Source organism: Panthera uncia (genome assembly GCF_023721935.1).
Source record: "Panthera uncia isolate 11264 chromosome D3 unlocalized genomic scaffold, Puncia_PCG_1.0 HiC_scaffold_8, whole genome shotgun sequence".
Classification (NCBI taxonomy): domain Eukaryota; kingdom Metazoa; phylum Chordata; class Mammalia; order Carnivora; family Felidae; genus Panthera; species Panthera uncia.
In genome coordinates this window covers 17,277,561-17,293,123 of record NW_026057586.1, presented here as the reverse complement: position 1 = coordinate 17,293,123, position 15,563 = coordinate 17,277,561, and the positions used below count along the sequence as shown (strand labels likewise).

The 15,563-nt window shown below is 43.4% G+C and overlaps 1 protein-coding gene across 2 annotated transcripts in view; it reads left to right on the top strand.

Annotated features, from left to right (window-relative positions):
* The window catches only part of NEDD4L (NEDD4 like E3 ubiquitin protein ligase), a 341,033-nt gene that overhangs the window by 178,147 nt on the left and 147,323 nt on the right, over positions 1-15,563 (top strand). For both annotated transcript variants that reach the window (XM_049620273.1, XM_049620272.1), the window contains exons 3-5: positions 6,757-6,838; positions 9,477-9,515; positions 12,440-12,493. In XM_049620273.1, coding sequence (XP_049476230.1) covers positions 6,757-6,838; positions 9,477-9,515; positions 12,440-12,493 — 175 coding nt within the window. The remainder of the gene's footprint in view (positions 1-6,756; positions 6,839-9,476; positions 9,516-12,439; positions 12,494-15,563) is intronic.

Genomic DNA, 15,563 nt, shown 5'->3' with positions numbered 1-15,563 from the left:
GCAGTTTCTGGTATCTGATTCGTGCAAGACACAGTGATAACACCTTTCAGTTTTTTCCCTCGAAAATCATCTGTGCACATGTGAGGGGTCTTATTGGTGAGTGAACAGCCGGACTCTCCCGGCTCATTTTCTCTTCTGAAATTTACATACTGTGAAAAATACAGAAGAACCTGAGAGCCTTCAGATGCATTTTGTGGTTTGCCCAATTCAGACATGGACCTTGGGAGGCCAGTTCTAACTTTCAGACTCCTCACGTAAATAACATTAAATCCTTAGGATTCTGAGGACAGACCCTAGTGTTTGATAAGCCCTTGCAGACCTAAGCACAAATGCACCATCATGGGCAGGAAGCAAAAGATTCAGGGCCTCTTGTATGATGGCCTAAAATTTCAAGAGCTGTGTGAAAGACCTTGGTTAGAAAGCCAAGGTCATAGGTGGTCCCTTGGAATTCATGGGCTTCTCTCCAAAGGGTAGAGCTGCCTTGTCAGCGGGTGCATACCCCTCCTCGGTGGGTGATGTTGCTGGCCCAGTAAGGGATTAAAGCCCCAGTACTGGTCTGTAGCCTGAGACTATGCACGGTCACCCAGGCCCGTAAGTTAGTTGGCAACCCTCATCAACTGACCTCCTCACCGCTTTCAGTGACCACCCCGGCTTTTGGAGCACGCCTCCCGGCTGCTCCGAGTCCTTTGTTTTTGGTCCTTGCTGCTTGCTGTGTTTAGACCTTTGTCAGTCCTTGGTGCAGAAGCCTTCCAGCTGGTGTGCCCGCTGCTGCTTTATCTCCTTGTCATGAGTCTGATCGAGAATCTTCCCTTTCAGCAACTCAATGCTAATAGTGACGTCATGGCAGAGGCAGCTAACGTGTGTGGAGTGCTTCCTACATGGCAGGTGTCATTGCCGTTTTAATCTTACTGACAGCCTCCTTGTAATAAAAGCAAGTACTGCTATTATCCCCATTACATAAATGGTGAAACTGAGGCACAAAGAGGCTATATAAGCTTTCAGCAGTCCTAGAGCTACAAGTAAGGGGAGCCAGGATTGACCCCTAGTGGCAGTGGCCAGCTCTTTAGTTGCATACAAGGCTCCTTGTGGTTTGAGCCAGGGCGCACTCTCCAGCTGCCGTCCCCCCCCCCCCCCCACCGGCTCTAGCCTGCCACTGGACCCTTGGTTATGCTCTTCCCCTTCTTGGCCTCAGATGCCCCTCTGGGAGGGGCGACAACATTGACCAATGCGAGGAAATCATGCGGGACATCTGATAAATGCAGAATCCCAAGTCTCAACCCCAGAAATTTTGATCTGGGCGGCTTGGAATGAGGACAGGCACCTGACGACAGGTAACCCTGGTGAGCACAAGGTCAGGAACCAATGCTGTGGAGTGTTGTATTCCTGGGTACCTGGCACACCCTGTCTGAGTCATTGCTTTAATTCTCTGTGTCCGGTTCAGATGGGGGCAGGGACGGTGTCTTTCATATTCATTGCTTGTCTCCTTGCCTGGGAATAGAGTAGTCACTCAGTAAAAGAGGATGTTTAAATCCTATCAGTTTGTCATCTCCTTTTAAAGGCTGAAAAGAAAGAACGTGGTGCCTAAACTACTTTACTGTGCAGAGAAGGCCAAAGGTTTGTGAAATGGAATGTCTCTCCTAGTCCACAAGGATTGAGCTTCTCGGAGAGTAATGGTCATGCTGGCCCTGAGTTGTCCTAAACATCAGCCACCAGGATAGTAACTAGTTGCCAGGAGTGACTTCTGAGCTTTGCCGTAACTGTGATGAGCAGTTTGATTGTCCCCACCCAGATGCCCGTGGGGCTACCCCGCAGTAGGATAATGAGGAGGCATGGAACCTGGTGTGTCAGGGTTGGCCAGCCCCCAGTTTGCACTAGAAGGTAGTCAGTGGTCCGTCAAATCAGCAATCACAGCAGAAGTGGGGGGTCAGAAGGAGCAACAGAGAACCTCAGAAGTCTCACGAGAGAGGAAAGCACGGATTCAGGATTAGAATGGCTGTCGTTGGTAAGGCACTTACACTGTGTGCCTGGTGCTGAGTGTGCTAATACTAATATAACCCTCTGAACTGTTCCCATTTCATGCGTGAACAGTCTGAAGTTAAGAGTGGTCAAGTGACTGTCTGAAGGTCACTCAGTTGATGCAGCTGAGATTTGAGACTCCAGTGGAAATGCTCAAGGGCATCAGGAGAAGAAGCACCATCAGAGGAGGGAGGGATGGTCCTCCTGCCTGTTTCCTTCCATGTCCTACCTATTCTGGTGTGTGTGTGTGTGTGTGTGTGTGTGTGTGTGTGTGTGTGTGTTAAGTTTGTTTATTTTGAGAGAGCATCAGTAGGGCATGGGCAGAAGGGGAGAGAGAATCCCAAGCAGGCTCTGTGCTGTCAGCACGGAGCCCTAACATGGGGCTCGAACTCACGAACCTCAAGATCATGACCTGACCTGAAATCAATAGTCGGATGCTCAACCGACTGAACCACCCAGGCACCCCTGTTTTGTTCTTCTCAAAGTCGTATGTATTGATGGTTACCTCCAACAACAAAATCATCTACCAGCATATATAAGTAGTCACATGAAAACCAGAGCTCTCTACCCCTAAACCTATACCCCATATCTACGCCTCTTAATGGTAGCTTCTGATGAGCTGCTTGGGTGTCTTTCCTAAATGTCCTGATGGAGAAGTAAGTCTTAACTAAGCCTTGACCTCCAGACTCAATTAGCCTTTTGTCGCAAAGGTAGGGAATATATGGAGGTAGAACTTCAGAGGGCAGAGAGTCTTCCAGAACTGCTGTCCTTACTGGAGGGCTTATGTGGAGTCAGGTGTGAAAAAGACTCTGGAAATGGAATTCTTCCTCTCTCCACTCCTGCAGAACGTCACGTTCAGAAATGAAGGCCGTCCAGGGACAGCAGATGTCACCACCAGCTTCTTCTCAAACACTCAGGTGTTGTTTTAACGCCGGATGGCCTTCATTCCCTTGCCCTGGACTCACATGCACAAACATACACCTACACATGCCTCTTGTGTTGTGCTTGTTGCTTAGGTAATATGTTTTTGATACCCAGCAGGTAGATTGGCTAGAAGCTGGTAACATGTTCCGGAAGATTCAGCCCGGTGTTGATCGAGAGTGATTTCTTGAACTCAAAACTGTGGGCTTCACCCTTTATGCTCTGAGAAAACCTCTTAGTAGAGATTCAGGCTTTATTCCCTATTCCTCCTGTATCTAGCTGTGTTTACTTAGGATGGGATGGGCTGTAGTTATACCGAGTGACGAGAAGTGAGTTTGAATTGTTCTGAGATTCAGAATATTCTAACTAAAAGAGATCATGCAGTCCAGTAGTTTAAAACTTTTTTAAAAAAATTACAGGACCCTGTCCAAAAAAATTCTAACTTGGAAGCCCAATAGAGAAAACAGATTATGGCAGAACTGGTCGCCTGTAGTTATCCTGAGAGGGTTATGCAAAAACTAAGGCTCTGTAGATAGAGTCTGCAGTTTGCAAACCCCTGATTGAGTCCAACCCCTTTATTTTGGAGATAACGAAAACTGAGGCTCAGCGCGTTAAAGTGACTTGTCCAAGGTACCCAGCTGGTTATTTGGGGGTGTTGAGAAGCAGATAAGATCTCCAGGTGTGGCCTTCCCCAAAGTAGACACTCGGCCCCGGGCGTCTTGATCTTCCACCAGGCACGACAACAGCAAAGATAAAAATTAGGTCGTCGTAGCAGTCACAGTACAAAATGTTTTCCAACTTGGCAGACTTTGAGGAACTCCTGCCCCTAGACGTGCCTCCCGGCCGGCACTGTTGGTGGTCAGCAACAGCGGACTGCCGCAGGGCTGCGTAGCACGCACCCGGAGAGGCGGATTCTGGAGCAGACGACTTGCCTCCCTTCCCACTCTCCCCTGCTTACTCTGTAACCTCGGGCAAGCTTGATTTCTCCGTCTCCTTTTCTTACCTGGGAAACGTGACAACGTAATAAGCTTGCACCGGGGATCCGATGAGATACCGTGCACGTCTCGCGTGCGACAGCACAGACGGGGGGTGCTTGATGGTGACGTGCTTGGCTTGTGGGACTGGCGGCTGTAATGGTGGCACTGGTGCCGTTCGTGCTCACAGTTGAGGTGGTATCGATTACTGTTCAGGCTGCTCTGGCGTCTTCCTGCTCATGTGCTGACGCTCGATGCCCCGTCCCATATCGCAGCTCTGTGCTCTAGTACCGTTCACCTTGCTGAAATGGGAAAGCGCCGTCATCCTCACTCAGCTGAGGGCCACGCGTAAATGCCCGTTAATGACCTTCGTTGTTTTAATCATTTTTTGTTGTTCACTCCTGTCTGCTCCTAGCAGAGTCTTCGGAAGGTAGTTGGTGCTCATTAAATGTCTGTTGCTATGAAGGGTATGCTGTACCATCAGAAAGGGAGGAAGAACCTGGAGCCAGTGTGGGTGACTCTGCTTAGCCTTGAACTTGTCTCTTCCTGTGCCCTGTGCTCCCTCCCCTTAAACATCTCTTGTTACCAATTCCCACACTTGTGACTCTCTCTTCGTGCAGCACTCTCTTCCGGGGAGCTTCCTGGTTGCTCTTTCATCCCGACACCCTAGTACCTACCTCAACCTGGATAAGCACTCGGGACATGGATAGATGGGTCTTCTTGTCACAGCTGGAAGACCTTGTCCCACTCAGAGAACACACTCTCAATTCCCAACTGCGCCCATCACTTACTGTGAACTATTTGGGGGGATTCAAACCAGAGCAAATAAATGATTAGTAGAAGAGTGTGCACGTCGTTCAAGTGAATGCTCAAGTCCTTACTGCAGTTAGGTAACAGGCAGCAGTCGTGGTAGCCAAGGGCCATGAAAACAAGAGAGGGAGTCAGCAGTGTTGATGGTGTTCTCTATGGTCTGGGATTGTGTGTGTGCGTGGGCACACATTCATCTTCATGGCAGACTCAGAGCCTGTTTTTGAGATAACAGAGATATCAGACCTTCCTTGAGCTTTTTTTAGCAATAGCTTGGTGGCTGGAAATAGAAAATCAGCTTCTATAGGTAAAAAATAGTCTTTTCTAATACTACCTGGAACAGCGGTTTTCAGCGTGTGGTTCCTAGATGAAGAGCATCAGCATCCCTTGGACTTTATTAGAAATAGAAATTCTAGGGTCCCACTTCAGACTAACCAGATCTTTGGAGGGGTCTTTGGAAGGGGGGCCCAGCGATCCATGTTTCTGCTACCCCCTCCCCTCCAGCAGTTCTGGTAAGCTAAAGCCTGAGAGCCTCGACCTTAGAAATTGCTTCCTGATTCATCACCAGACCACGGTCCTAATTAGGAAGGTGCTCTTGGGGAATTGAGGCCTAGATTGGGTTCTAGCTCTCGAGTCATCTTTATTCTGAGGCTGACGGTGTCCAGATAAGGAGAACTAGGTACATTGGGTTTGATGTTCTTTAATCAAATAAATCTATCGTTGATGGATAAGAGGCAAAGGATGACTAATACCATCTTCTAAACTAGAATGTTAACAATACTTACTGATAACAATATAACCAAGCAGATTCTGTTGCTGGTTTTTATTTTATTTTATTTGTTTGCAAGAGATTTGTTGTAGCTTCCATTAAGATGCGTTTTATGGGTAATAAATACTATATCTACCAACAGTCACTGACTTTTGATTTCTGTTTTGGATATGGAGTCCTATTATTACCAAACTTAATTATATGACACCTCTCTCTTTAAAGGATTTCATGGCATATTTATTGAGGTATTGAATAAAAATCAATCTAAAGTATTTTATGATGCTCTAGGTAATCTTTGGAAAGATCCTAGAAGTTGCAAGGTAAGGGTTAATAGTCATGGCATAGCCACTAAAGGATTATTTTCAAATTGGATAGAAATCATGTTGCATGTCATTAGAAGCGTGGAAATTTGGGGGTTGAATGCATGAGAGCCATATCTATGATTTTCAGGACCTCCAGTGTGAAGCAGAAGAACCTGGGTTTTGAACGTTTAAAGAGTGGTAGATGGCTTGACTAGATTTGAGCTATCCCAGCGTAAGACTTTCAGAACATGTGACTGGACTTAATTAGACTCTTAGGAGAAAGTCTACTGTAAATAGTCCTTTTAATATACTTTTTGCTAAAAGTGTTCAGTTAATCTAGGCTTTACTGAAATCTACAACATTGGGCAAATCTCTTTTGATTTCCTGGACTCTTCTTTCAGTTTTGAGTATTTGTTTGAATCTGGAAAATGATAGGTGTTGGTTTATAGATGATCAATGCCTGTTGTACCTTTATTAAAGGAACAATCATTTTTACCTATATAGTGGAAATCAGAATATAAATCAGATGCAAACTAACTTTTTTTGCTAGGTTTTGCTAGTCTGAGAAAATTTCATATGCCATTTTAATAATCTTTCTTGTAATCTTTTCAGAATCTGTTTAGGAAAAGAAATATGGCAGATTCGTTCTTTTGAATTAATGGGAAAGATCAAAAGTTAGTGTATGTTTCATGTGTTTTCATGGTAATTTTGCTTTTAAATAAGCATCATTGACTCTTGTTAATAGAAACTTTTCTTGTGTATTTCCTTAGTTGGCATGTTGAAAATGTTACTGTGTAATTTCCGTAGTGGGCATGTTAAAAATGTGACTGTCTAGATTGTAGAATTTACATAAGCTGGGCCATTAACTGATATTTGCATTTTCATTTAGGTTTTGTCTACTTTCTTTTTGAACTTTTTTTTAAATGAAAGGTATCATCCCTCTAAATCCTGAAATATTTTCTTACAGTGATCCGTATGTGAAACTTTCATTGTACGTTGCGGATGAGAACAGAGAACTCGCTTTGGTACAGACAAAAACAATTAAAAAGGTAGGTGCCCATCCTTAATTAAATTTCATGTAAGTCATAATTTAATACAATTGCATTAAGTACTTTGGCTGTGTAGAATTTGATATTTTAAGTTTGGCAATATTTTAATTTTAAGCATCTCCCAGTTATAATCTATAAATTTAACATAGACCACCAAGCTTTTCAGTATTATCTCAAGATATCCATTCTGGCTTTTAGTTAAATGACTTTAAAACCAATATTCTTAAAAACAAGTATTATTACAGGTAGCAATCTTTTCTTCAAAGAATACAGCAGAGCAAGGGTTCGTTCTGGTTGGCTTGTTGTTTTTCATGAAGACATTTAAAATAATTTAAAACACATTTAATGGAATGGAGTGGAGTGGCTTGTGAAATCGGTAGGCACAAAAGTAATCGTTTTATTTGAAACAAATATTACCGAAGGAAGTAAAATATTGCTTAGTTCCATGAAACCATTAACAAACTATACATTTATGTGTATCTATTTTCTAAATCTTACACGATTTCATTACAGATGTTTCCATAATTATATTTTAATTTATTTATACGTTTCCGTGTGTGCGTGCTTGTGTGTGTGTGTGTGTGTAAATATAAGCTTTTGCTCCGTATTTGGGGGCACTTATTGAAAGTGTAGGTTTTTTAAAAAAATCAAAAGTACTGTTTTCATCTTCGCTTCAGGATTTACCCATTACTAGTATTTTCCCTATCACCTCTGTGGGGTGGATCGTCTGCTACTTTGGGTGACAAGCATTTCCTGGAGAACACGGTGGCTTTAACAAAACGCTAACTCTCCTCCTATTGTGCAGACACCCGAGCTCCTTGACGGGGTCGTTGTGTATGTAGAAGGCACCGCTTACCGTTGAGCGTCCTCCACCTGGCATTGTGACCGGCATTAAAAATCTGTTTTGCAAACAGGAGCCGGGGTTTCGCTTAGCCGGGAGGACTCCCGCGAAGCGCGGAGGCCATTGTTCCCCGGAGTTAGGCGCTGTCCCCGCGGCAGCCGGCAGCCGGCAGCGCGGGGAGCGGGGGCGCCCGCCTGGCGGGGCCTCGCGGCGCGGGCCAGCCGGGGAGCTGGGCGCCCGCACGCGGAGGGAGCGGGGAACCACGGCCCCCGAGCGAGCGGCGCCGCGCCCGGGGATACCGAGATGGCTTTTCGTGCTCGGGGCGGGCCGCCGCCTCTCTCCTCGCCCCGGTAGCGGGTGGAGCGCCGCAGCCGGGGCCGCCGCGCCTCGCTCGCTCGCAGCCTCCGGGTTAGTATTTCTGTGCTGCGCGCGTTCGCTCGGTTTTCCGAACTGCCGTCCTCCTCCGGCCTCGTGGCCGGCCGCCTGGTCCTTCGTGCGCTCCTCCCTCACCTGTCTTTTTGCCTGTCGCTCCGTGCATTTGGGGGCCGCCGGGGTCGGGGACCGCAGCAGCCCTCGGCAGGCCCGGTCCTGCCCTGCCTCTGCGGCCGCCTGCCCGGCACCTCTCCCTTCTTCTCTGCTCTCTGCCACTCCTTACCATCCCCGGCTCCATTCATAGCGAGAAGTACGAAGCCCCGTCGTTTCGGATCCGGATCGGATTCCCTCCTGAGTTGTGGGTGGGCGAAGTGATGAGTTTAAAAAAAAAAAAGAAAAAAGAAAAAGAAAAAAGCCAGTTCGGTGTTGTGTGAATTCTGTGTTTGTTGTTTTTTATGGTGCGTTTCGTTTGTGTTCCGTCTCTGCTCCTTCGTGTACTAGTGCGTGAAAGGATGTGGATGGATAAAGGCAAATCTCATTCAGACTAGAAACGCACACAGACTTCGGTGAGGTGGTGATTTTTCAGTCTCAGGTTTTAGATACGGTTTTTGAGAGATGTACTTAAGAGTGTTATGCGTGTCCAAATGCATGAACGTGTATGTATGTATTCTTTCACAGTGTCTGTTTCAAGGGATGCTTGCGGTCCCCCTTTTGTCCATACTGAGGACAAAAGTATCCTCTCCATGTCCTTGTGAGATAAATATTTAGATAGATGGGTATGGAGATGGATAGATGGACAGACAGAGGAATGGGTACAGAAGGATTGAAGGATAGAGGGGTGAAGATTTTTTAAAAACTGGTTACTTGGGGGGGAAATGGGAAAATTCACTTTTGGTTCCTAACTGGCGGGGTTTTTTTCATGTACTATAATCTGATCATCAGTACTGTTCTTTATGAAATATTCCTCAGATTTCAGTGTTTACATAAATAGTGAATACTTTCACCTTTCTGCCACCTGCTTCCTTGCTCTCCAGAACAGAGTTGTGGTAGGTTGAGGGAAGTGAACAAAGTTCATTAACTTCTTGATGAAATAATGATAGCAATGTGAATTTCTTGAAGGATATGTTTATGTTTTCATGATGATGGCTCTTTGTAGGCCCCTGACATTGTTCTGATGCATAGCATGCAATTTGTGGTTTATCTATGAATCATCTTTTGTATAAATACATCCCTTCCCATCTAGTTTGGTTTATAGAATAGTCTCAAATAACTGACTGTTTCTTTTTATTGCCATTTTGAAGATCTCTTAGCTATTATTTTTAATCACAAAAAAATGTTCAAGCAAATTATAAGGACTGCCTTGTATTAGTAACTGTTCATGTTTCAAAGACTGTAAAAGATATTACAAGATAATTTCTCTTCCAGACGCTGAACCCAAAGTGGAATGAAGAATTTTATTTTAGAGTAAGTTTTCCATTTTTCTTGTAATAATAACTGTTACTGTTAATTAGATTGATAGCTTATCACTACAGATTCAAATTGAGTGGAAGCTGGTAAATTTTTATGTGAAATTCTTTTCGAGACCCGCCCTGGTAGCCACCTCACGTGGCCTAATTTTCAAAGACTGACTTGGAGTAGCAAAATCTAGACTTGTTTCATTTGGAGATATTTTAGAGAAGTAAAAAGAAAGTTATTTAAGTACCATATTTTAGCTTTTCTACTCAAAGGTTTCTTTCACAATAAGGTAAAATATAATTAAAACAATGGCTTATTTCTATGAGGCATGGATTATGAGTGATTATTTAAAAAATTTTTTTTAACGTTTATTCATTTTTGAGAGACAGAGACAGAGTGCAAGTGGGGGAGGGGCAGAGAGAGAGGGAGACACAGAATCTGAAACAGGCTCCAGGCTCTGAGCTGTCAGCACAGGGCCTGATGCGGGGCTTGAACTTACAAACCGCGAGATCGTGACCTGAGCCAAAGTCGGATGCTAACCAACTGAGCCACCCAGGCACCCCGGATTATGAATGATTTTAGAAATAAAATAAAGCAATAGAGGCAACATGATTAAAAGGAATCCTAAACTTTACCAGTCCTGTCCCAGTTAGGAAGGGAGAGTTTTGTAATTCAAATATGTGGTGTGCATGGATGAGTGTAGGATAAAACTGCTTTTGGACTTCTAAATATCACTGTATTTGGTAAAATTTCCTCAACCTTGTGTCTATAACACCTAGAAGAGTTATATGTAGAAGTAACTTAATTCTGTGAATTAACAGATTACTATTCAAGGAATTTTTGTGGTGGTTCCTATATTTTTTCTACTAAAAATTTTGGAAATACTAAACTGCTCAGCTATTGAAAGAAAGGTTTTGGTTTTTTTTTTCTTAATCTCTTCAAAATAAATATATTTTGTCTGTGTAGCTGTTATATTAAAAACTTATTTAACTCCAGAAATGCTGCAGATGAGATCTGCAGATTGGTGTAGATTCCCAAAGAACAATATTACCATTAGACCCGTTACAATTGGTCCTGATTTTTTCCTTTCAATCACAATAGTATTTTATGTGTGCAAACTTAGGTCTCTGTATACGACATCTGTTTTCTATTATGTTCAGAGCTGAAATATGGCATCGATATTTTAATACTCGGTGGATCCTATGTGTAGCCTCTACCAGATGCTTTTTAAATTACTTCATGAAGGACTGAAAAGCTAATGGGGCCAGATAGATGTTATTGGCCCTTAGTTAAGTCTCAGATACAGCTTTCCACTTGTAAAACTCCAAATTACTTAGACTCCTTTTAGCTTAACACCTGGGTCACATTTATGTAAATTTTAGTCCATCCAAGATTGTGTCAACTTATCTTGGCTATAGATGTTTGTAAATTCTATTTTTCTTGGCTTTATAAACAAGGAAGGAGGGCTTTGTTTTATTCAGTCCGCAGATCTCTGCCGAGCACCTACTGTGTGCCGCTCCTGCAACAGCCTGTGGGCCTGTGGATGCATGACCTTCACAGAGCTTCTAGACAGATCCTAAACCCCCTATCCATCTGCTTGCTCCACTGAGCTGAGGCCAGGCCACGGGGCCAGAAGCCCGTAATGCAGTCCGTGCTGCGCTGTCCTCTCAAACTGTATTTCGTTCTACTTCCCACGTGAAGCAGCCCAGACTTCATCACAGTGGACCTGAATCCCATCTCTGGCTCTGCCACCCACAACTTTTGTGACCCTAGAACTCCATCTGAGGACGCATTCTCTGTGGGTTCCTTACCTCTCCCGTAGGAGAGACAAGTCCTCACTTGATCGGGTAGTTTGCAGGATTTACATGCGATCATGTAAATAAGCGTGCTCACCGCCATGTCTCACATGTGATTGGTCATAAATAAATGGCTGTCGAGCCAGAATGATGATTCCTGCCATTTTGGTGAGGTTTTGGTAAAGAGAAGCAAAAACATACTGAAAGCCCAGGAGCTCAGACGTTGACCCCATTGTTGCTGGAAGTGAGGACATCTTTTATTTCTGTGTTCTCATTTCAAAGCATGGGCTCTGGAGACCAGCAGGTCGGACCTGGTTGGGGTCCTTAGTTGCTGTGCATACCAGCTGTGGGCTCTTGGGCAAGTTACTTTCGCTCCTTATTTGCAAAATTGGGGGAACAGCTCTCCATCATAGGTTGCTGTCAGGATTAAATGAGATCATGTGTTTTTAATATTTAATAAGCAGACAGTGCCTTACAAAATGAGCATGCAGGGGTAAATAGCTCGTTTTGCTATTTTCTTCATTTTTGTCGTGGCTATTATCGATATCGTTATAGGCTTAAGAGATTTCCTCAGGCCTAGACCTTTGTGAAGATGTCACGTTGGTCTCCATGTCTTTGTAGAGGAGATTTAAAAAAATTTTTTTTTAACGTTTATTTATTTTTGAGACAGAGGGAGACAGAGCGTGAACAGGGGAGGGGCAGAGAGAGAGGGAGACACAGAATCTGAAACAGTCTCCAGGCTCTGAGCTGTCAGCACAGAGCCCGACGCGGGGCTCGAACTCACAGACCGCGAGATCATGACCTGAGCCGAAGTCGGACGCTTAACCGACTGAGCCACCCAGGCGCCCCTGTAGAGGAGATTTAGAAGCTCCCTCAAACTATTTGAAATTTCCTTTGCAGCTGAAAGCTTTTTCTGCTAATACACCTACAGAATAGCATAGATAGGCATAGAATAATACAGAAATCAATAATAGAAAACGTGACTTACTAGATACAGGATTTACAAAAGGGGAAGCTAATTATTTAGATTACACAAGTGACCTGGGTGCATAATAGAGCATTTTATTCTTTGTCTTCTTTTAACCTTTGAACCATTCCTGCCCGTTTTTGAAAATAATATTTGTGTCCCCTTTATAGGTAAACCCATCTAATCACAGACTCCTGTTTGAAGTATTTGATGAAAACAGATTGGTAAGTGGGTCCTAGCTCTCGATCTTTGCTTCATTTTTTAAAAACTGAATTTTAAAGCAGCATTTTCGAATTCTATCATCTGTATTGTATTTCTAGTAGTACATATGCACCCCCACCGCCAAGACCGTCTTTGTCCTGTTACTGTTTTATGATTCCGACAAATACTTTCGTATGGCTAGGACAGGAAATTTATTTGTATATATGCATGTTTTCATCACAGTCTGTATCAATGAAAATCACACTAGTGATACATCAGAGCCTACGCCTATGCTGTTATATTGGGGCTATCCAACAGTAGGCACATCTGTAAAGAAGCCATCACTCGTATAAATAAACCTTTCAGGCACTTTTAAATATAAGCCAGACTACAACCCTTTTACCCACTCAATAGCAAATCTATGGTGATTCTCTTTGGGAAAGCAAAAATCTAATTAACATTATATAGCAAAAAGCGTGTCTATATTTAGCAGGCAGAATTAAGCTGTATTTGAAAAGTGGTACCTTCTCAAGGGAAATTCATAGAAGGTACCTTTAAAGAACCAAAGATACGCCTGAAACGTGAAACTCATACAGATATTCTATATATAGATTGATAGGTGAGATATGGCCATATTACATATCTATTTATATAATATATATGACTGAGACTTCATTTTAAAAATGAAATTTCAGAAGCAAATTTGGCTTCAAGGCTTTTGGCAGAATCAGCTAACTAGAGTGGAGTGTATTCATAAGGTACCCACAAGCCAAATGTTCCATCTATGAAGAGGAACATAATTATGTTCTGTGTAAGCCTTTAAGGAACTCTCAAAAGTGGTATCATAAGTCACTGTAGTCTATTGTCAGTTGTATTCAAATTGACTTTCCATGAAACTTGTGTATATTTCTTTAAAAGGAGTGTTCTTGTTTAAAAAAAGGTAAACCTTATAAAAGAGACACGGAACTACAGAGAACAAATTGAGGGTTGATGGAGGGAGGTGGGTGGGTGATGGGCATTAAGGAGGGCACTTGGGATGAGCACTGGGTGTTGTATTTGAGCGATGAATCCTCAACTCTGCTCCTGAAGCCAATATTACACTATATGTTAACTAACTAGAACTTAAGCAAAAACTTGAAACAAAGGAGTGGTCTTATGAATCCTTCTTGCTGCTGATTTAAGCTGAAACTCCCAAGTTTTTGAGCAGCTTAAACTTAATAGAATGTTTGAGGAGGAGCCTTAAAATGCAATGCCTTTAACTCTCTGCCCTTGCACATGAGACGAGCGAGTCCTAGAGCCTTTTCCGAATTGAGACAGGTCAGCCAGGGGTAGCACTGTGGTGGGGTCTGCTGTCCTCCTAAGTCCTCAGGCCGATGGTGGTGAATAGCCGGGCCTTTTAGCCTTATGATGGGACTTGGGAGGATATTTAATCTCCTGGCCTTGGTATTATTCTTCAAATTGGAAAGCCAACCGATTCTGGCCTACGGTACTGGTGCATTTTCTATTGGAATATATGGAGTCTTGATGGCTTCACATTGAACTCAGCGTTTCTTACCTTAGGTGAGAAGGTAAGAAAGGTGGCAATGCCGAATAACGAAGTCACTTCTTCTGCTTGTGTGTCTGAAGTTACTTTCTTACTAAATTGAATGAGAGATTCAGAGGAGGGCGCGCCTGTTAGCGCTCCGTGTCTCATCCAGCAAATAACTGAACCAGGCAATGTTCAATAGAGTGTCAGTCTGTGGAGACATAGAACCATCCACATGCTAATCCTTATTCTCTCGTGTACTGAGAATAAAAACACCTCTCCAAAGTGAAAAAAGGCTCAGCATCGAGGAAAAATTGCCTCTTGGCAGATGCGTTGCAGTTGATTATTTTTCTTTTTAAAAGAGAAATTCGCTGTAAAAAAAGTCACTTCCCATCTCCGTTGTCTAAAACAGTGACTGTTGTTGAGATGACCTTGCTGTGGACCCTAAACTATCCTTCCAAACCCGAAAGGGCTTTGAATGCAGAGCTCTAAGCAATCAGGTGTGAATGAATAGACGCTTGGTCTGCAAAATTGTGCTTTATGGTAACTGCTCCCTAACTTGCCCCAGGCTGTTTTCAGTGTAGTCACCAGGCACTGAATGCTGGTGATGGTGTTCCTTGCTTCATTGGCTCTTAATCCAGCTAAGATAATCCATGGCCGTAGCGGTACTTGGCATTTTCAGCATTAAACAAACCAGTTTCCATTTCTCTCATGGAGATCATTTTTGGCATTTTTAAACACAAGCCTTTAGAAAACAGGTTTGGATGCATGTAAACACAGGGTTAATCCTCTACACCCTCAATTCCAGAGCTGTTGACAAAGTCATGCTTTGCGGATTTTAAAATAAACTTTTTGTCACTCTTTACAGCTTGGTATTTTTCCCTCCCATTTTCTACTGCCTTCTAAATAAGCTTCTTTGTTAACTAACTGACGTTTCTGGATCACGAAAAATAGTAAGTTTGAAACACACAGAATATATCCAAGTTGACTACAAATCCGACGACAGTTTTTTGAACTTGGGCTTTTATTACTTAGGTCCATTTTGGCTCTGCACAAAAATGGTAAGATTCCATGTTTGTGATAATACTGCTGACTTCTCACCGGAAAACAGCTCCGGGCAGCCTTTTTTTCTGTATGGTATTTAAGTTAACTCACTACAAAAACCACATTCACACCCTTCTTCAATTTTCCTTCCTTTTCTGGTGGGGATGGGGGGGGGGGGGGGCTTGACGGTGATTGTTTTCCCTCCCATCTGGCATAGAAGAGAATGTTTTCTCCAGCTGGGCTCCTTGTCCCTGGTACCTCCATGTCTGACAGTCATATTATGTGTGAGATCGCACCCCCGACCCCCAGCCCTTTTCAATGAAAAATACAGTAGTAGGAGGCAGAGAGCTAACTGACAGCGTTCTGAGTTGTGCCTCCCTCCACTTAGCTATTTTGTTACTTGTAGATCATGGTCTAATTATTTAGCATAAAGGGACACTAGTCCTGTGGGGTGTGTAATCATATTTATAGTACCTTTTATTAGTTTGCATTCCATCGTGGTAATGTGGTGATATCATAAATAA